This window comes from Micromys minutus, assembly GCF_963924665.1.
Source record: "Micromys minutus genome assembly, chromosome: 1".
In the NCBI taxonomy this organism is placed as follows: domain Eukaryota; kingdom Metazoa; phylum Chordata; class Mammalia; order Rodentia; family Muridae; genus Micromys; species Micromys minutus.
Window position 1 is genome coordinate 242987529 of NC_137969.1, and position 21671 is coordinate 243009199.

The following is a 21671-nucleotide window of genomic DNA, read 5'->3' on the forward strand; positions in this document are numbered from 1 at the left end:
AAAATCATCTACCTGCTTATAGTCCTAATTTTATTTCTTCACCCCAGAGCTCTCCTGAGTTCCACGTGCAAACATTCAATTAATCTGATGTGGATTAAGACTTATGAAATTTAACATCCTAAAAAAATGAACTCTCGACTTCCCCTAGCCTCAGCCAGTCAATTGTTCCCATTGATGGGGCATGCCTGTGTTCCCTGCATGCGGGAAGCTGAGACAGGAAATCAAAATTTGAGGCTACACAGTAAGACCTGGTCTGTGACAGCTCATTTGATTGGTCATTCAAAGGGATTTAGAATCACCATGGAAACTCAACATGTGTGTGAGGGAGCGTCTAGATTAGCTAAATGTGAGTGTACATTCACTGGTCTCTCCTTCCTGACTATGGAGATGTCACCAGCCACCTCAAACTCCTCCCAGGAAACAGCAGCCAAACAAACCCTTTCCTCCTTATGCTGCTTTTGTGAGATATTTTATCACAGTAACAAGACAAGCAAATGGTTCAATCCCCCCCCCACACACACAGAAAATTAAAATGTTATCATCCTATGGATGTTAAATTCTAAGTGACACTTTTGTCTTCATGTTTTTGAATGGTTTAAAATTTCCTATTATAAACTCGCTATGCTTGTAAATTAACTACATCAAAAGGAAAAGAACTTCTGGATAAGACAGTGGATGCCTTAGTTTAATTTATGTTGTTGTGATAAAACACCCTGATGACAAAAGATCTGGGGGAGAAAAGTTTATTTTAGCTCACTATTCCAGGTCACTGCTGTCATGGCAGACTTACGACACATGTCACCATGTCATATGTCACCCACAGCAAGAACAGAAAGAAGGGAATGCGCCACTGCTCAGGGCTCGGCTTGCTTTCTCTCCTCATACAGTCCAGAGCACAGCCCCTGATGGTGCTGTCCATACTCAGGGTGGGGCTTCCCATACCCAATAACCCAATTAAGGAAAACTCCTCATAGGCATGTCCAACGGAGCCATGGTCACCGAGACCCTCTTGACTGTGCCAAGCTGACAACTAAATGAACCACTGCTGTGGATGAGAAGGTGCCTCTATACAATCTGCAGTAGGAGATACTATACAGGAACCAACCTGTGAAAAAAACTGTTCAACCACTGCCTCAGCCGGTGTCACAGAACACAGGAAGCATGCAGGACAGCTCCCATAGCAGGCATGAGTAAATCTGGCACCCAGGAAGAGACTCCTTGTTACAAAGGTAAACCCAACTAGCCAGGCCTTCCACACTCTTTGGTGCCACACCCACACAGAATTCTACATGGAAACACAAGACATGATGAAGCTGTTTGCTGGCAGCGAGTGGAAGGTGTGGGGCTCAGACTGAGAGAACACAAGTCCCCACAGCAGGAAGAACACGATGACATAAGCTGTGAGTAACTGACATGAACAACCCTCCCCACGTCAGCAGAGACACCACAAAGCCATTTGAGGGAGAAGCAGAAAGCTCCATCCATCCCAGTAGGAAGATACTGAGGTCACAACATCTCCTACTGCAGTTTCTTTCTCTTACTTTTAACTTTATTGGTGCTTTATTATTTCGCTTACTGGAGTCTCCATTTCTGTTGCTTTGATTAAAAAAAAAAAAAAAGTCCAGACAGAAGGAATTTTAAGGGCAATAGGGTTTATTCAGCTTACAAATCCAGGCTGTGCTCTGTCACTAGGGGGAAAGGCAAGGCAAGGACTTGAAGCAGCCAGTCACAGCCAGTCTAGAGAAGAGGGAGAGTGGATGCCAGTGTGTGCACTGTGCTTAGCTCTGTCCCCCTCCTTAGGCAGGCCAGGATTCCAAAACTCAGGAATGATGCCACACAGTGGGCCAGGTCTTCTCACATTAATACAATTAACAACAAAATAACCCCCAGACATGCCCATATGCCAATCTAACTGAGGCATTTCCTCATTGAGAATCTCTTCTTAGTTGGTTCTAGAATATATCAAGTTGATAATTCAAACTATCGTATTTGTATGGTTTTGGCTTACAACTTGTCTGAATGTAACTTTGATGACTCATCATAGGGCTTTCCTGAATTTCTGAGTTTTTAGCTGTACTTATTCTATATTTCCTCTACTATTTATTATGTCTCTAACCCACATATTAACCCTCTCCCACCTATAATCCATTGTCTTAGTTAGGGTTTTACTAATGTGAACAGATACCATGACCAAAGCAACTCTTCTAAGGATAACACTTCATTGGGACTGGCTTACAGGTTCAGAGGGTCAGTCCAGTATCATCAAAGCAGAAACATGGCAGCATCCAGGCAGGCATGGTGCAGGAGGAGCTGAGAGTTCTACATCTTCATCTGAAGACTGCTAGCAGAATACTGGCTTCCAGGAAGCTAGGATGAGGGTCTTAAAGCCAAAGCCCACAGTGACACACCTACTCCAACAAGGCCACACGTTCTAATAGTAACACTCTCTGGGCCAAGCATATACAAACCATCACACCCACACATTAATACTTTCCACATATTCATACTTTATTCTCTTATTCCCCTTCCAAATATCATTTTAATACTTATTAATCCTTTAGCATTAAAAAAAATAAGTGCTACTAACAATTAACTTATTTCCTCAGTGCTTCAGTTTCTGAATCAAGTTAACATGCAGAGTTCTCTCCAGTCAATGTATCTGTTACTGCTTGCTTAAGTACACACAATAGATCTTAGTAGACATACAGTCCTGTCTGAGATCCTTCATTCCTGGTTGATGTTTAAGAAGTAACTTTTAAAATTTGACTGTTACTATAGTTATGTACTGGGCCTATCTACCTATTATGGTTGCTTCTCCTCTTGAAACAGCACACATGTCTGTCATGTCTGGTGCCCTGAACACCCTGAGCCCTACACCTCCAGTCCAATGGAGACATTTAAATAGGTCTGCAATAAACCTGTAGATTGTCTTTGCTGGTACATACCCATTTTCACCATGCTGATTTTGCCAATCCACGAGTGAGGTGTTTCTACCTTCCAGCTTTAATTTCTTCTCTGTTTTAAATTTTATACTGTAGAAATGTTTCATTTGTTAGATTTTATTTCATTTTATTTTTGGTTTTAAATCTATTATGAATGGGATTGCTTTCCTGATTTCTTTCTGAGTATGTTTGTACTGGCTGAATTTGTAGTCAACTTAACACAAGCTGGAGTTATCACAGAGAAAGGAGCCTCCCTTGAGGAATGCTTCTATGAGATCCAGCTGGAAGGCATTTTCTCAACTAGTGATCAAGGGGGGAGGGCCCAGCCCATTGTGGGTGGTGCCATCTTATAGACCTGGGTTCTATAAGAAAGCAAGATGAGCAAGCCAGGAGAAGCAAGCCAGTAACATCCCTTCATGGCCTCTGCATCAGCTCCTGCTTCCTACCCTGTTCCTGTCCTGACTTCCTTTGGTGATGTACAGCAATGTGGAAGTGTAAGCTGAAAAAACCCTTTCCTCCCCAACTTGCTTCTTGGTCATGTTTGTGCAGGAATAGAAACCCTAAGACAATATTGATTATTTATTGAGAATAGAGAAAAGCTCCTGATTCTTGTCTTTTGATTTTATATCCTTCTACTTTGCTGAATGCTTGTCATTTTAAAGAGTTTTCTGATGGAGTCTTTAGCGGTTCTCAACCTTCCTAATGCTTCAAGCTTTCAGTACAATTTCTTATGTGTGGTGATTCCCCAACCATCAATTTTTGCTGCAACTTCATAAATGCGATTCTGCTACTATCATGAATTGGAATGTAAATCTATTTGGAGATAGAGGCTTGTCAAAGGTGTTGGAGACCTGCTGTTACAGGTTGGAAACCACTCCTTTAGGGTCTCATCATCTCCAAATTGGCATAATTTAGGTTGTTTCTTTCTTGTATCCCCTTCAGTTCTTTCTCTTGTGTTATTCCTCTAATACTTACTTGGTCATACTAAATAAGAATAGAGAATGAAAATATACCCTTTTAAGTATATTTTTAAAGGACTGTGAATTAACATAGCATAGAAATACCTTCATGTGATGGCTATTCTTGGTTATCAACTTGGCTACATATGGAGTAAACTATAATCCAAAAAAATAGAAGACACACCTGTGAGGGATTTCTGCTTAATTTAAAGTAAGAGGTTCCACCTCTAATCCAGGTCTTAAAATGGGACACCCATACCATGATCTGAGACACACCTTACGCTGGAAGCTTATATAAGGACATGAAAGGGGTTTTTTTTTGTCTTTGTTTCTTTGTCCTTGCTTTGCTAGCAAGTCCTGTCTCTCAGTGCCATTAGAGCCTACTTCTTCGGGGTTCTAACAGCTACGGAAGACTGTTGAGAGATCTAGCATCATAGACTGAACAACTTCTGAATTCTTAGACTTTCTATTCATAGCCAGCCTTTGTTGGATTAGCTGGTCCATAGCCAGTAAGTCATCTTATTAACCCCATTTCTCAATACACACACACACACACACACACACACACACACACACAAACACACACACACACACAAATATACTACATGTAATATTTCTTGAGCCACTACAATCACAAAAGTATGCTACTGCCCTATGAGTCTATCAACCGAAGAATGGATAAAGAAAATGTGATATATATATACCCAATAGTTTTATTCTACCATAAAAAGAATAAAATGATGTTGTTGTCTGAAAAATAAAATGAGTGCAACCAGAGATCATTACATTAATAGAAATAAGTCAGGTATAAAAAGACTAATTTTCTCTTATTTGCTGGTCCTAGAATTCTTTATACAAACATAACCCCCCAACACACACACACACACACACACACACACGAAAGCAAAAACAAACAAAAAAACATTGAGAGAAAGGAAATTAATGGCGGAAGACAAAAGTCAAAGGTCGGGCTATAGGAAAGGAATGAAAAGACAGTAAATGTGGTCAAAGCACACGATTCTCTTGAAAGAAATGATCTCCCTGAAAGCCAACATAACATATAACAAATGTGCACCCCTAAGAAAAAAGAAGAAATAAATACCACAATGGTGGCAAGGGTATGGGGAAAGAGGAACCGAGGGTTGTTGTTACTAGTGAGAATTTGAACTGGTCCAGCCACTATAGAAAGAAGCAAAGGTTTAACTGAAGCTCGAACTACCGGATGGCTGAGCTAATCCTTCCTGGGTCCTTCCAGAGAGCCTTGTACATCCATGTTTACTGCTGTGCTGCTAACAACACTCCAGAAATGGAACCAGCACAGATGGCCATCAAAAGACGAATGCGTCAAGACAATTTAAAACAGTGGAATTTTATTCAGCCATGAAGACAAATGAAGTCATGGCATTTGCAGGAAATGAATAGAACTATGTGGTAAGTGAAATATGCCCAACTCAGAATAACGCTCTCAAATATGGGATTCAGATATTAATTTATGTATCCATTAGAAAAATGGAGGAGAACATGAGAGGGAATGAAGAGATCTTATAGGGAAGAGAGGAAGAAAGAAGAGAGAGTTAAAGAACTCATGTGACAAGAAGGCAGTGTGGGGTGACATGACATGAGGAAGGGAACCAGCAGCGGGGGAGGGGACCGTGATGAGTGAGGACAAACGTGTATGCAAATACTATAATGAAACCCATTTCTTTGTATATTAGCAAATTTCTTTTCCATTTACAGCTTTCTTTTAAAAATGAGATGCAACTACATGTTTTATCTCATTGTTCTTAATTTCTGCTTTTTGACCATCTACTAAAAAAATATTAACTTTTGTATTACCAGAAGTGCTGGGGTTTGCTGAGGACATCACAGCATCCGCTTCTATCTAGAAAAGAGGAAAGATGTAGAGGACATGAAACTATCTGATGTTTCATAGTACAAGTTCTGATTTCCTGGGCTAAGGGAAGACACATGTTTTATGGGAAGCCAGCTTCGTTGAACCTAGTAGACAATAACTTCATTTGACATTCTGATGGTCATTTTTCTTGTTCTCTAACATCCACAGCAAATACAGATCTACCATAACAGTCCCTAAAATTTCATTCCACTGACCAATAGCTTAAATATATGAAATCACTTCAGCCATTTTAGATAGATAGATTATAACCTAAAATGTTTCTGCTATATTAAAAAACAAGTAGTTGTTATAACAGCTTTATTTTTCAATTTTCCTGATGCTAAAGGTAACCGAAGCCAGGTGTGGCGGGTTCATTCCAGGTGGAATTACACCTGTAATTCCAGGGCTTGTGAGACTGGGGAAGGAAGGGGGACACTGAACCAGCATGGGCTACGTGGTAAGAGCCTATTAATAAATAAGGTAATATAATAATACATGATCAGTGCAGAGACATGTGTATAACTTGTTGAATTTAGGAGATACCACTGTTAACAGTTTGGTCTCTTCTAGTGTTTTGCTTGGTTTTGCCTAAACAACATAAATCACTGTACTGAGAACACACCACGTGTAAAGCTCTGAGACCTGCTTTCAGTAAATATGAACACAGAATCATTTACCTCCCTTTGGTGATAGTGGCTTAATGGTAATTGTTTTTCTGTTGGTCTTTTGTTTTGTTTTGTTTTGTTTGCTGCTGCCGCAGTCTTGACTCTTCCATAATCTTGAGTCCCTGCACCTTCCCGTGTCACTTCCCCATGGGTCCTCGTCCATCTTTGTAATGAATTCCACTCCCATCCTTAAGTGCCGGCTTCCCCAAAGCTCTTTCCCTGGACTTCTGTTCACAGCCTGCAGAAGCTTCCTATGGAATAGCTCTTAGTCTTCCAATTTGAGCTACCCCTTATAAACTGAGCCCCAAATCTACCTCCAGCCCCCACCACCACCTCTCTACCCCGTTAAGGCTCCTGTATTTAAGAGAAAGGACCTCAGAACTCCGTATAGTTTCTAACAATCAAATGTACAGGGAACACCAGTTAACGCCTCAAACTCTATTTGCCTCCCGTCTCCTGGCGCCATATCCACCGACTCCTCTGAACCCACGTCCACCGGATGTCACTCTCTTACTGGCAGCACATTCAGGAAAACACCAGGGCATGGCTTGTCTTACTGCCACAAGGGGCTCCTAGATGCTTCACAGAGTATTAATCGAGCTTTAGTATAAATGACCTAGAATAGCTGCCCGCCCATCTTGCTCCTCTCCTTCCTGTTCGCTAAATACCTTCTCTCTCTTGATCTTGATGTCTTATCAGTTTGCTAAGCACTATACAAAAATGAAACTGCCTCAAAGCAGAGACTATATTTGTTCACCTTTCCCTCTCCAGCAGCTGGTAGATGCTCCTTTTATTAAACAGATTCAATAAATGTCATTGTGCAAACATCAGTGTATATAAGTGAGTTATTATATAAGTTATTATATAAGTCCTTTATGAAGTAATATTGTAGTGTCACGGTGGCTCAAAGTAACAATTCATATTTAACTCTTCAAAACACTTTCTATGATAGGAATAGTTTGTATTGCTGACTTCCAATCAGTATATTTTATATATTCAAAAATTGTATAAATTAAACTCTAGCATTGAGCCTAGTCTACAATTTAAAATACGAGAAGGTATACATTGAACATTCCCTCTCTGATAAAAATTACCTTCTGGTAAATGCCTGGCAACCGTATAGGTGATTTACTATGGTTGTGTTTGTCATTTAGTGACCTATAACCAGTTAAATATGTCATTAACCTAAAAAGTAAAATGTGAGGGCCAGTAAGGTGTCCCAGCAGGTAAAAGCACCTTCTATCATGCCTAGCAACTGGAGTTACCCCTGAGACTCACACAAAGGAAAGAAGACTCCCATAAGTTGTTCTCTGGTCACCATGAGCTCCCCCAAATATGCCCATACACAAAAATATCATAAGTTCTTAAAAAGATTTAACAAAAAACCCATAAACTTTCCACCCAATGTGTAAAGTAAAAGCTGTCAAATGCCATCGAGCATATTACCACACCACTGTCCCTGCCATTAAATTCTTTACATGGCCTAAAGCTAACACAAATAGACTCAAGGGAGGATTAAAAAGCAAAATGAGGAAAGCTACCTTTCCAGGCAAGCCCAGGTTAAATGCAATGCTTTAAAACATTCAGCCTTCACAGACCATCTGCCTTGGAACGCCAGGTGAAATGAGTGCAGGTTAGCAGAGCAGCTGCAATCTCAAAGCCAGTCCAGGCTAGCCCTCTGATCTGCCAGTCCAGGCTAGCCCTCTGATCTCATAACTGGCCTCTCAGGAGCTAAAAACCTCCAACCACTCTGAATCCACCCCCAAGCTGGAAGGGGGAATATATTTACTGAGGAACTGTGGTGCATTCAGGCATACTGAATGGCACAGAGATGGAGTATCACAGAATCCCTGGCTACCCCAACTCATGAGGAGCAGGAAAGCCCTAAACTGTCGGTTCTGGGGAAGGGGTTTGGAGGGCCCCTAGGCAGACCTGAGTGCCCTTTCTGTTTGGTGGTTGTAGTTTACTCTTTTGTATTTGGACAGTGTCTTGACTCTGATTAGTTCCAGTTCGGTAGCTTAACAAGAATGGATCTGTCTCTAAATGCTCCTAACAGACAAGCAGAACAGCACAGAGACAGGGTAAGAAGGAACTCTCATACTAAAATGGGGTTCAGCTGTGGTCTAACTACTGGGGGGCTGTGCAGCCTTTTCTGGAAACTAAAGGCCACAGCGTTTCATGTACACTCCCCACGGGCTCAGGGAGTGACTGTGTGGAACAAGCTGGGTAGAAAGAGTGAGAATCAGAGGAAGTGGGGGTAGTGATACGCAGTGCTGGCTTCTGGGCGAGATGTGGTTTCTGCACCACTGAATTCACAACAGCTGTGATTACCTGTACAGGACTTGGCCTTTCAAAACCCTGCCAGGGAAGGCAGAGGGGCTCTGTAAAGTGCCCACCTTCTTGGAAACCACCCTACGAAATTCACTAGAGCACAATCTGCTGGCCTGCCTATCTATCCATCATCTGTCTATCTGCCTATCTATCTGTCTATCATCTGTCTATCTATCATCTATTTACCTACCAACCTATCTCAATAAAGAAAAAAAGAAAAATAATAAAATTTGTATATCCTGAGACTTATCTTAGTAATTATATTTCTAGGAATTTTGGTATTTTTGTTTGTCATTTGTTCTAAAATGTTGTCTTGTCATAAAGTCCAAATTGACCTTGAATTTCTGATCTACCATATACTACCAAGTATGGCAATTACTTATCCATGATGTATAAACACACACACACGTGCACACATATGTATTCTACAAGATATGATCTATGGTGTATGTAGATGTAAAATGATGCTCACTAAGACAGTGCTTGCAGATTAATTCACACAACAACAAAGGGTAAACAGGCTAAGAAGAATATTATACGACTATATTTTAAGGGGATAATGTGTGCCTTGGGTTTGTTGCTATGTGGAAAATGTTAAGATAAAATAGTATGGAACTTCCGTAAAAGATTATGCCTATACCTGTATGTGGAACAATACAGAAGAAACTGGTTAACCTCTGGAAAGTGGACCCCTAGTCTAGTGGAAAGAGAAGGGATCTTGTGGACTGTATGAACATATTACTTTTGCCAAGTAAACAAAGCCACCCAGAAATTTTACTATACATATCAGCTAGTAGGTGAATTCCTATTACAACACCACCTTCCCCTCCCAGCCTTCCCCCCTCTACCATCTCATATTTCTTATAAAATTCTAGGACACTCGTGAAAGATGTGCTGTTGGCTCTACTGGCATACACATCTAATTTGTGCCTTTAAAGGGGGGAGAGGTGTTTGCACGGAATTCAGCATTGGAGACATTTTAGGATTATAAATCAGAGATTTGCTCTACAGAGATCAGAAAGTACACCTGGCCAATTTTCTTAGGATTCATTTCTACAGTATTATCCGCCCCATCCAAAGAAGGGAGAAGAGGGGAAGAGAGAAAACGTTCTAACCTTGGAGGGTTTGTACCCAAACAGCATTACAATCGCAACCTTAAAGTCCTCTCTGCTTAGGTACCCTTTGTTGTCTTCATCGCATGCTTTAAATACCTAAGGGATATTAAAACATTTACAGTTAGTAAGCCAGAAACCAGAAACACAAACATCTAAAACTCAACCTGGTTGTGGAACTTTCAAAAGCGGTTTCTTTGCTCTAGTTTTAATTCTAAAACAATATAATTGCTGAGTTAAAATTTTCCCTCTATGTTCTTTTCCCAAGTTTAAAGAACTTGACAAAGTTTAAGGGGCTGACAAATCCATTCCTCTAAACCACTGGAATAAACTGTACGAAAAAAGCTCGGTCCTCGGATTAGGTGATGGTAGAGGATGGAAGGTAGAAGTGATTGATTATCTGTGGACAGTGTGGTGCGGGAAGTGATCAGAGTGGGGCAGCTAAGCCTCAGTTTTAAGAACAGTTCTTTTCAGGGCAGACTAGAACTCGGTCGAGGGAGACCCAAGAGAGGTGACAGAAGTGGCCCTGGTTAGCTTAAGTTCAAACTCCGGTCGCGCTCCTACACCTACTTCCACCCATTTCCTGCGTTCTGAGGCACTGGCTTCGCCCGCTCGCGGCCTGACGCCTGCCTCTGAAAGAAACATCCCGCCACCGGCACGAAGATGTAGCCAGGGAAGCTGCTTAGCTCCAACTAGACCACCGAACAGCCACTGAGGCCACGCCCTCCACCACTGGGACTCAACTTCGCCGCGCAACTCCAACGTCTCCTCCCATTGGCCAGCCTCCGAGCCACTGGTGATGATTTCGTACTGTCATTGGTTAAAGGCGCTGTTTAACAACGGAGGAGGGGCTTCAAAGGCCCGCCCCCCAGATCGTGGTTCCGCCCCTCCTCGACTTTCTTGACTCCTTGAGAGCTGGTGAGGGAGATTTACTGGTTGCTTTCAGGCTCTACCAAACTTACAATAACTCTTAATTATTCTGACCCGTGCCTTAACTAGATTTGGTTAGGAGTCAAACGAAGAATGTAAAGAAAGCACACAAACACGCACAAAAATTGAGTTAACCCCAAGATTCATTTTTAAATCAACAAGTCATTGAATGGCTTCTCAGAGCAGCTACTGTGTTTATTTTCGCCTTCTTGGTAACCCTGGCACGTAACACTGTCTAGGACAATTAAACAAAATGACCCGTTCACACAAAATTATCCAAACCCCGGAAAGCGATGCCTGACATGAGTCTGACTTAAGGAATTGCACAAGAATTTCATACCAGACATCTTTATAGATAATGAAGAATATGGACTTCGTTTCCCAGACCGGCTTATAATCACAGCCCTCTACCCTCAATCTCAGTAAGATTGACAGGAACATGCCCGTTTCAAAGGAGAGTCTGAGTCTTACGGGAACTCATGTAACGTTTTACCCAGCAGTCGATTTTCAAGTCTGAAGCAATTTTCTTTTCCTTCAGCTCACCTATCTCCCTAAGCACGCCGCTGTCTTATCCCTGAGCGCCCGAAGCTGCCTAAGAGCACACCCAGAATGGAGGTGTTGCTTGCAAATTAACTACGAGAGAAGCTAACTACAGCTTTCTGCTTCTCCAAACAAAGTCAACAGGAAAGCAGCAGAGAGTGAGGCGCCCCTTGTCTCTTTTCTGGTCCCCTTAGTCTCAGGCAAATAAGGCAGTCTTTGGGACCCAGCGGGGGACTTCCGGAAGGGGAAGCGGCCGACTGGCACGGCGAGGACGCCTGCGAGTTTGGAGTGCGCGCATGCGCGGGCGCGCCGCGGGGCGTGGCTTCGGCGGCGGCGGACTGGCGGGTCAGGTATGTCTGCGGCTGCGGGCGCCGGCTCGGGGCGGTCTTTGGCGGCGGCTGTGGCTCTGCGCCCGCCCTCCGGATGGCGGCGCGCTGGCCGCTGCGGTCCATGTGGTAGTGGGAAGCAAGCTGGGCTCGGTGCGGACCGCGAGGAAAGCGGCGAGGCCGGGGTTCTTGGGCAGGGTCCCCTCCTCTCTGAGCCCCGGACCCTGTGGTCCTGGCCCTTGGGACGTGCTGCAGAGCCGCAGGCCTTTGCTTCCTCCGTGGGCCAGGCTCTGAACCTCTCTGTCCTCAGTTTCCACACTAGGGACACCGCCGTGAAATAGGATTGTCTTGAGGGTGAAATGAGTCTGTACCCTTGAAATTATGTCTGGGCAGAGCTGAGCGCCCAGGAAAAGTTGGCAGCTTTTTTTTTTTTTTTTTTTTTTTTTGCTTACTGTACCCCCAAATTACCCACTGCACCTTAACGATCTTCTTAAGCAGCAGAAATGCTCTTACGCCACGAAATTCAAAAAGTTGTATTGGATATGATCATTTTAAAAGATTAGACGGGCCAAAGCACACTTACTAAGACACTCACTGGGAGTCCCATTGTTTTTAGAATAAAATTCGGCTTTTAACAGCTTTGCCTTACTGCCCCCACCCCTTCTTTCTGGACCATTCCTACATTACAGTTAGAACCTCGCTACCCCCTGCCGTCAGCAGGTTGGATTCCACGTGTCTGGAATGTTGCTCAGCTGTCTTTAAGCCTGCTGATTCCTTTTCCTCCCAGGTCTCACAGGCTACTCCACAAACGATTCCAAAGAAATATAATGAGCATCTCTAGTCATCTTGACTTTTCGGCTTTCCAAGTGTTAGTTTGTGCTTTTCACCCTAAAATTAAACTTGTCTGGGATAGAAGCTGTATATCGTTAATTCTTTATTCTCAGTTCTCAGTTCTTCTTACTTCCGGGCTCAGAGAAAGGACCACCTTGGAGGAAACTGGTACCTAGGTCTTAAATGTCTGAGGAGTAACGTCTGTGTAGAAGAAATACTCTCTACAGGGTCTGCTCAGCCAGCAGAGGCATAGTGGAAGCAAAGTTCTAAATGGAGTGCTTTTTTGCATCAATGTCTGTGTGTGTGTGTGTGTGTGTGTGTGTGTGTGTGTGTGTGAATTGAAGATGGCAGTTTCTTTCTTTCAGGGTGGCTGGCCATTGAACTTTTGGGACCTGCTTGACTATCACAATGTTGGGGTTACAGGCATAGGAATTAAGCCTGACTTTAGAACTCATGGCAAATCCTCTTATCCAGTGGTCAAAGTGCTAGCCCTTCATGGACATTTTTAAAGCCCTTAATGAAATTGCTGATGACATTCTGAGTTGTTGTCTGGTGAAAGGATGCTGTAAGTTTTTTTTTCTTTTTTTTTTTCTTTTGCAGTCTTGGTGCAGTATCCAACACTGCCAAATTTCATTGCCTCCCCTGCCTCCTTAGTTTGTATTTATTCTCAATACACATATGCTGTTATTTTCTTAATATTTATTTGAATCCCCTACTATATAAATACTTTGACAAAGTAGACTTATTTTGCTATTGTGGCTGTAATGGAGCCATAAACCGCATCCTGCTGACAGGAAAACAAGTGTTACAGGCGCTTGAGGACGCATCTGGGGCCCAGCAAAGTGTGAACCATGCTTACACTACCTCGTTCTCACCGATTTAAGTAGAGACTGAATTGAAATGGAAAGGGGTTGCTGTCATCTGTGGTCAGCCAGTGGCCGGCTCCAGTTACCTCCACGGTGGGAGTCCCTGCTGCTTTGAATCTGTGCTGGGATCCGGTGGGTAGAGGGCATTGACCCGGTACTCTCACTCTTTTTTACGTCGCTTACAGCTACTGTAGGCTTTAGACTTCCACTATGCTAGGCACTGCCTGGTGAGATAGAAAGAAAACCATGGAAAGCAAGTCATTGGGAGTCTTGCCAGGCAGGGCCTGGGTTCCATAATTCCCTGGCATGCTGGGAACCTGGTCCTGTTTGAGGGAACCCTGTAAGCTGATGCTGACCTACTCCTCCAAACGAGAAGCCATTTCCTACAGGGTCTTGACATTTACATCACAGCAGCTCCTCTTCAACAGGAGAAGGACCTTGTTTCCGTAATGAGGTTGGGAACCTGGCGGATAAAATGACAAGGTACAATTTCATTAGGGTGTTGCAAAGACTGTTTCCTTCCTTGGTAAACAGCCCTCCAGCTCCGTTTTGAATGTCAGCCATCTGCAGACCTAAAGTATGTGTAAAGCCTGGACCAAACAGGAGGCTTTGTTCTCTCAGAAATGTCTTTTTCAAAGCTTTGTTTCTGTTTATTTTACCAACTTGTTCTACATTATTGTGGTAGGGATGCCCACCCCCACCTTCAGTGTGGTTCTAGAAAATGTGGATAACACTAAAAACTGTAGAAACTGTCTGAATTCAGAGTTTAGAGTTACCAGAGAGTTTGCTCAGACCTTTTAAGGTTCCAGGATTCTGATTTACTGATACAGGCCATGGTCCTTGTATTCACCTGGGGAAGAGCTGATGAGCATCTCTGGATTCTGTAGACTGTGCTCCTGGCAGCAGCCCGCATCGGAATGATAAAGACCAGCATTGTGTCTGTAAGGATGGCACACAGGTCTGAAACATTCTGTATGCTGGGAAGGGGGAATCCGGATTTGGTGGTGCACACCCGTGATCCCAGCACTGTAGAAGGTGGAGCAGGAGGAAGGGGTGTGCAGAGCAAATCTGGACTATGAAGCGGGATTCTGTCTGAAAAAAATCAGGAATCTACAAACAGCTTTCTCAGGCTGGAAGCATTCAGAACCAATTTTCACCCCAAATTCTGAGACCTACTCTTTGCTTTAGAATGGAGAATAAATGTAGAAACTCCCAGTGTTTGTTTGTTTGTTTGTTTTGAGCAGTGCTGGGATAGCGTCCCCAGCTCATTCTGAGTACGTTTAAGGTTTTGGGTTGGTTGGTTTTTATTTTGTTTCGTCTTTAAGTGTCTGTGTATTTATATATTTATTTTTCTGTGGGTAGTACATGTATGTGTACAGGCAAGAAGACATCCAAAGTGTCATTACTCCCTCAGTCTGCACGTTTTAAAACTTTTTAACTTAAAAAGTTAAATTAGTATGCAAAGTGATATTTACAAAGAAAGCATGTGTTTTAGTAGGTACACGCACGCACACGCCTCGAATCCTCTGTTTTCAGGTGGCACGCATCTTTTTGTCCTCTCCCATGTTAACTCTCCACCACTCCTTACCCTCTCTTCATCACTTTTCGAGTGTTTTTAGGCCTTATGTACTTTTGCATGCATTTATATACAGACACACAAAGAAAAGAGGACCTATGTTTAATATGAGAATCAACATATGGTCTTTGACTTTTCTGAGTTTAAGTCACCTCATTTAATGTCATAATTACCAGATCCATCCATTTCAGTTTTCTCTGCAGCTGAGTAAAATTCCATTGTGTCTATGATGGGTTCCTTCCTCATGATCTGTTTTCCTACGGATGGGTGTCTAGGCTGGGTTCATTCCTTCCTATGGTCAGTCCAGCAGCAGATAACATGCTTGTGGTTTTATTTGTAGGTTTGTTGTTTGGGGGCTTTTTGTTTGTTTTGTTTTGGCTGGTTGGTTGGTTTAACTGTCTTGGAACTCACCAAGGAGACTAGGCTGGCTGGCCACTGGACCTTAGGGATCCACCTCTCCCTTAGAATTCCCAGTCTCTGCCTTCATAACATTGAGGCAGAATGGCTAGAGAGATGGCTCAGCAGTTAAGAGTAGGTACTGCTCCACAGATACACAGATACCTGGATTAGGTTCCAAGTACCCTTGTTCAGATGGCATAAAACTACCTATGACTCTAACTCTAGGGGATCCAAGGCCTCCCAGGGCACCGACACCCATTGTAGACACAGGCATTCACATAATTTTCAAACATGTATTGACTTTGTTTTGAGGCAGTCTTGATAGGTAACTCATGCTAGCCTCAAATTTGCTATGTTATCCAAACTCCTTTTGCCTCAGCCTTGAAATTATAGGGGTGAGCCACCACGCCCAGCCTGAGAACTCTTAATTGAAGTTAGTAAGTTCCATACCATGTTGACTTAAATTTTAAGGAAGCTAGAACTATCATCCAGAGTTTTTCTTTATGTGGTTCTTTTAAATTCATAAGAATAAGTATTCCTTCAGAGCAAATCGGATCTGCTTAAATAGGTCTATCCACCAACTTCTAGAGTCTAGAATAGTGAGTATGGGTTAAGATTAAAAAGTTAAAACAGAAACAACCTATGTCTGAGCCTCCTTAAGGTCGTGTGTGGAAATCTGCCCTGTCCACAGTCCACTTGTCACAGCTGGGTTAGTTGGTCTCTTAACCCATGAAGCTTAGACACTGTTTAGGAAAATACCTACACTAAGTTCTCAAAGCCTCTAGAAGTGAGTTGGGCATCACAGGAACTAACACAAAACTTGAGAAAGCAGATACAGGGTTCATCTGTTGCTGCAGGAGCAGGTGAGCCCTCTGCAGCCCCCACACTTTGGCTGTCGAGTGGTGTCCAGGCTAATAGAAGTTAAGTATAACAATGAACTGTGAAGGATGTGAGGATATGTCTTATGCCCTCTGTGTAAGAGCTCCTTACAAGATGTAATTTACAGAAGAGACCTTGTGTGAACCAACAGGAATTATGAAACGTGATCAATGCCCTAAAAGCCATTTTTCTTTTAAAGCTTGAAGTGTGCATGTATATTCACTTTAAAACCCTGTGTAAGACAATTGGGGAGGGTTTCGAGGTCTGTGGTATACTGCTTTGCATCTGGTTTGCCCAACTCATACTGCATACTTCAGCTGTGAAGCGAGCCTTGAAGACCCCCAAACCACAGGAGCACATACTACTGAGTATTTCCGTTTCCCTCTGAGCTTTATTAATCTGTCAAAGGCAGCACATTAGGGAGCTGCTGGAAAACCTATTCAGTCTTTTTCCATTTATCTGAATGCACATATCCTATATTTTCCTCCTCTGAGGTTAAGGGCGTGTAAACTGTGTGGTCTAGAAACTAAACTTGCCTTCAGTGCACACCCTTGCCTGCAGGTTTCAGCAGCGTGAGTTCTGTCGTGGACAATAAGGTAATGATGGAAAGTTAGCCAGCTCCTCATAGCGATGCTGACTGACCGCACATAGCGTTGGTCATTCGGCTGCCTCTCAGGCTTGGCTAAGCTATGTAAATGCCTGGCTTTGGGAATGCCAGACTTACTTATTACTTAAGTCTTGTGGATGTCTGTTTATAAATTATACTTTTACTTAAAAATTTTGAAGTGTGGGCCAGCAAGATGGCGCAGCAAGTTAAAGTGCTTGTTGCTAAGCTTGACATTCTGAGTTCAATCTCTGCAACCCACATGGGAGAGAAAGAACCAGCTCCCTGAAGTTGTTCACTGACCTCCATTTGAACCCTTCCCCCAACAAACATATATTTATATTTGAGCCATTACGTTGGTTTAATGGGTAAAGGTGCTTGTCACCAAGCCTGATGACCTAAGCTCAGTTCTTAGGCTCCATGTGGTGGAAGGAGAGAACAGACTCCTGTAAGTTGTCCTTACACCGTGCCATGTGTAATGTCCTTACACATGTTCAACTCCCCCAACATACAGATGTCCACATACACAAAAGCAAATATAAGAGGTTTTTATGTTTTGTTTTATTTTTAATTAATGGCAAGCTTGCCTAGCAAGCACAAGGTCCTAAATCCAGTCTCCAAAACACTAAAATAAAATTTAAAAAATGAACATGGTCTGAATTACTTTTAGAAGTTTCTTAAGATGGCCTTAACCTTAACTCCCTTTCTGAGGACTTCTAAGACCAAGGTCTAGACTGAAAGATGGCAGGAAGGAGAAGGTGGCTAGGATTCTTACCATGATGCTGAGTAAGTGGCTCAGCCTCTGGTGACAGAAAGTGCTGTGTGTATTGCAGTTTCCATCTGACCTGGAATTTGAGAGCCATGGTTATGTTACCAGTTGCCTACCGAATAAAAAATAATGTTTCTCTCATTCCTTTTCAGAAGTATAATGTCCCAGGAAAGCAGCTATGGGAAGTGGACAATATCCAGTAGTGACGAAAGTGAGGATGAAAAGCCCAAACCTGACAAGCCGTCCACATCCTCTCACCCCCAGGCTGGGCAGGGAGTGTCAAAAGCGCCCACGTACACTTGCTCAGAGGCCCGCAAGGCTGCACACAAGAGACAGCTCTCACCTGTGAAATTCAACAACACAGACTCAGTGTTACCCCATAAAAAGCAGAAGAGTGATTCCCCGGAAGGTCTCGGCTGGTGTCTATCCAGCAGTGACGATGAGCAGCAGCCAGATGTGACACAGCAGGAACAGCCTAAGAAAGAGCCATCTCAAGAGAAAAAATATGTCTCCTCACCCAATGTGACTACTGCCCAGAAAGTTGTGGATAGAAGCCCTCCTGCCAGCCATAGGCCCCAAAGGGCGGACGAAGAGTATGAGACCTCAGGGGAAGGCCAGGACATCTGGGACATGCTGGATAAGGGAAACCCCTTTCAGTTTTATCTCACTAGAGTCTCTGGGATTAAGGCAAAGTACAACTCCAAAGCCCTCCACATCAAGGGTAAGAACAAGGGATTTTAGGAGCTAATGCATGTTTTCCTCTTGATAAAGCAAGGGCACGGCTTAGAAAGAACCCATCTTAACTATGCCACAAGGTAGTTTCCCCTGAGTGTGTTTGGCAACAGGTTACTCAGGCAGGTGGATTTCCAAGGGTCCTCCTCAAGGCTCTGTAGCTTGGACCTTAGTAATGCTTGACACTGTGCTTAGAATTGCTAAACATTTCAAGTGAAGATTAAACTTGACTGGTCATGCCATTAAGTACACGAAGCTTCATAGTGGGTCAGTATGGTCCCTGAGCCAGCAGCTTCAGAGTCACAGAGAACTTGGAAATGCCAGTTCTCAGTCTATTGTAGATTCATCAGATCAAACTCTTTGGGGGTCAAGGCTGCTCTCCCTAAGCCTCCAGGGAGTATCAGTGCCTAGTGATATTTGAGAACCTCTGCCTGAAAGCCTGGTTTTGGTTACTAGGACAAAGAAGCAAAATTGAGTGCTATTGTACGCAGGTGGATGCTTCAGGTATGAGGCAGAGGATGGCCTCAGGTGTTTCTCTGCCTCCCATCGATGAATACGGGAACATGTGGACTTAAAGAGCACAGATCCCTTCCTTTGCCACTCATTGGCTCTATGATTAAGACAGTATGAGGTGAAGATTGAGAATGGAGCGGCTGTGTAAGGTGCACACATCATACACAGACACAATAAGCATTCTCTCAGAAACGTGTTTCCTGGCTTACATTCATGACATAGTATGTTTATTCTCAACATAAAGTTTTTCCGTATTAAATGTATGATAGTATTTATGTTCTGCTGTATGGTATAGAAATGTTGGTGGCTTTAATTCCATAATAGGAAGTCCAGCTCTACAGAGTTTTGAGCATCTCTTACATTGGTACCCAAAGATAGGAGATAGTTACTGATGGTTTTGCTTAGGAGAGGTTGACATAGGAAACAGGAGTCTGGGAAGGCTGCTGTGTAATATAGTATTGACATGGCTGTCAGCACCAAGATTTGGGGAGGGGAATGACATCATAAGGGTTTTACATATATTTTTAACTGTCAAAGCAGCCACATGAAATGGTCAAATGTCCTTGGACATGTGACAGATCTGCAGTTCAGTAAAGTGAAATCACTTACCTAGGTCTCAATACTTTAAATGGTAGGACCACACTTGAATCCAATCTTGTATTGAAATCCATGCTGTTTTATATACTTGGCTAACACTAGCCATAATTATAGGTCCTCTAGATCCCATGGAGGACCCTGGAAGACTGGCAGAGTTGAAACAGCTAGAGGTGCAGATGGGGCCAGCTGGAAGACTGCTGCAGCTTATCTCCTGACTCTGCTGGTCTCAGAGCGAGGAGGAGTTTCCCACCGGTCGTTTTTATTCTTTCAAACTCTTTGTACCTAAGTAGCTAGCTCTATGGCTAGAGAATAGGCAGTCCAAGTGACTGCCCGAGAAGTGAACTAGCCCACTTCCTGCGCAGAGGCAACTCAGTAGGTATCGGAAACCTAGAGCAAGACATCCTGGCTCAGACCTTAACTGTGACCCTTCCAATTTTCTGGCTACACACAGTCTTCTTCTGAGACTTGCTTTATCCAGAGGGAAGAATAATACCTTACCTCAAAAACTCCCTGGGAGAATTTAGGTCAGTCATAGAAAGTGCTAGGAACAGTGTCTGTCCCCAAGCAGTCCTGTGCAAGTCGAAGATGGTGTTGATTGTGGCATTGGTAATGAGCAGCGCCCTTCCTAATCTGTCCAAAGTCAGACTGGAGGGGAAACAAGTGGAATGTCCCTGAGGTGACCTAGAGTGCTAAGGATGTGAGTGTTCTCTTGTGGGAAGCAAGTGCCCTCTGGGAGCAGGGGAGCAGCGCTGGGGACATAGATGGTACAGAAGGAGGTGAGGTTCAGAGGTTGGGGAAGAAGAATGGCACAGCATCAGAGTCCAAGCGGAGCAGACATTCAAGACTTAAGTTTAGATTTTAGTTTTGCACTTTTATGTGTTAAAGAATGTGTAATAAATATTAAGTAGTAGATTCTAGAATTGTTTCCATGGGTCTTCTGGACAATCACAATCCAGCCTTGTAGTAGCTCTCCGTTTACTCTTTTCTTGGCTGTCACCAGCTGCTGCTGAAAAGGCTGGTTGGTATGTTATGAAATCTAGAGGATTTTTATCTACAAGTCCATTTTTTTTGTCGTTGTAGATATCTTATCCCCTCTGTTTGGGACACTTGTGTCTTCAGCTCAGGTGAGTTTATGGGAAATTGTTTTTTATTTGGGTGATGAGAGACAGACAGATTAAGCAATTTTATAAGAAAATGTGACAGTAGCTGGGCTTCTTGGAAGGGTCACAGTTAAGGTCTGAGCTATACAGTGTCCTCTAAGCTGGCATCTGCCTAGAGCCTGACCTTATTGTGGAATCCACAGATCCATCACCATAGAACGTGGATGCCACTAACAAAACACCTGACTCTTGATCAGGCTACAAAGACTGGCCACTGTGCATCCTCTACCTGAAAACCTTGGGAGATGCAACCTTACGGGATGCTGGTGCCACCTGCTGAGGAAGGACAGGTGCTATGCTATGCGTTGCTTTAAAAAATGGTGCTCTGCAGCAACCAGAAGGAGAAATGGAATTTATACTATTTCTTCAAGTTCTAGGACTCTTGTCGCACTGAGCTGGCCCCTTGGTGTTTACAGGTTATCATGAAGGTCCAGAAGATTAAGGACTAGTCAGGAAAAGTAAAGGGTCTTGTTCCTGAAGCAAGCAAAGATGCCATTTTCCTGTATGATGGGTCCCGATCTCTAGATCAGAACTAAATGAGTGCATCTGCATTCTCTCTCAGCTAGATTTGAGCTCCTGTGCCCAGGCTTGGCTATGCATTAAGAGGAGGCCCCATCAGTAAAGCCACTATGGAACCTGTGGTCAGTAGGTGCTAATTATGAGCGAGTGAGAGTGTACCAGGGTAGCTGATAAGTTGTGTTGAAAGGAAATGGTCCAAAAGCCCAGGAATCTTTATCTCTCTCACTTTAGGGAAGCTCTGTAAGCCTGAAAGATAATAAGAAATAATGTAGTAACACTATTGTCGAATAGAGATGTTGCCCAAGTGTATGTAGCCAATATCCTTAGAACCCCTTTGGGCATCTGGCTCCATTTATGCAGATTCCTTTAACCAAATGTTCTTCAGGAGGAAGTTTGGGTCAACTGTTGCAAGCGGCAGCATAACTGACTGGGTTTATGAGTACTGTAGCCTGCGGTTGCTTGAGGAGTTCTTTGAGTATAATAGCAGTTCTTGTGAACATACCTGTGGCTTACTTACTTTTCTTTTT

The 21671-nt window shown here is 43.2% G+C and overlaps 2 protein-coding genes across 2 annotated transcripts in view; one reads left to right on the forward strand and one right to left on the reverse strand.

Moving 5' to 3' along the window:
- Positions 1–10548, reverse strand: part of EFCAB11 (EF-hand calcium binding domain 11) — a gene marked incomplete at both ends in the record, with an annotated part of 163899 nt that extends 153351 nt beyond the window's left edge. The window contains 3 exons of the mRNA XM_080915964.1: positions 5738–5783; positions 9907–10002; positions 10474–10548. Of these exons, the coding sequence (XP_080772090.1) occupies positions 5738–5783; positions 9907–10002; positions 10474–10548 (217 nt within the window). The remainder of the gene's footprint in view (positions 1–5737; positions 5784–9906; positions 10003–10473) is intronic.
- A 1152-nt stretch (positions 10549–11700) lies between these two features.
- The window catches only part of TDP1 (tyrosyl-DNA phosphodiesterase 1), a 69400-nt gene continuing 59429 nt past the window's right edge, over positions 11701–21671 (forward strand). The window contains exons 1-3 of the mRNA XM_080909941.1: positions 11701–11723; positions 17776–18344; positions 20546–20589. Of these exons, the coding sequence (XP_080766067.1) occupies positions 17783–18344; positions 20546–20589 (606 nt within the window). The 5' untranslated portion in view covers positions 11701–11723; positions 17776–17782. The remainder of the gene's footprint in view (positions 11724–17775; positions 18345–20545; positions 20590–21671) is intronic.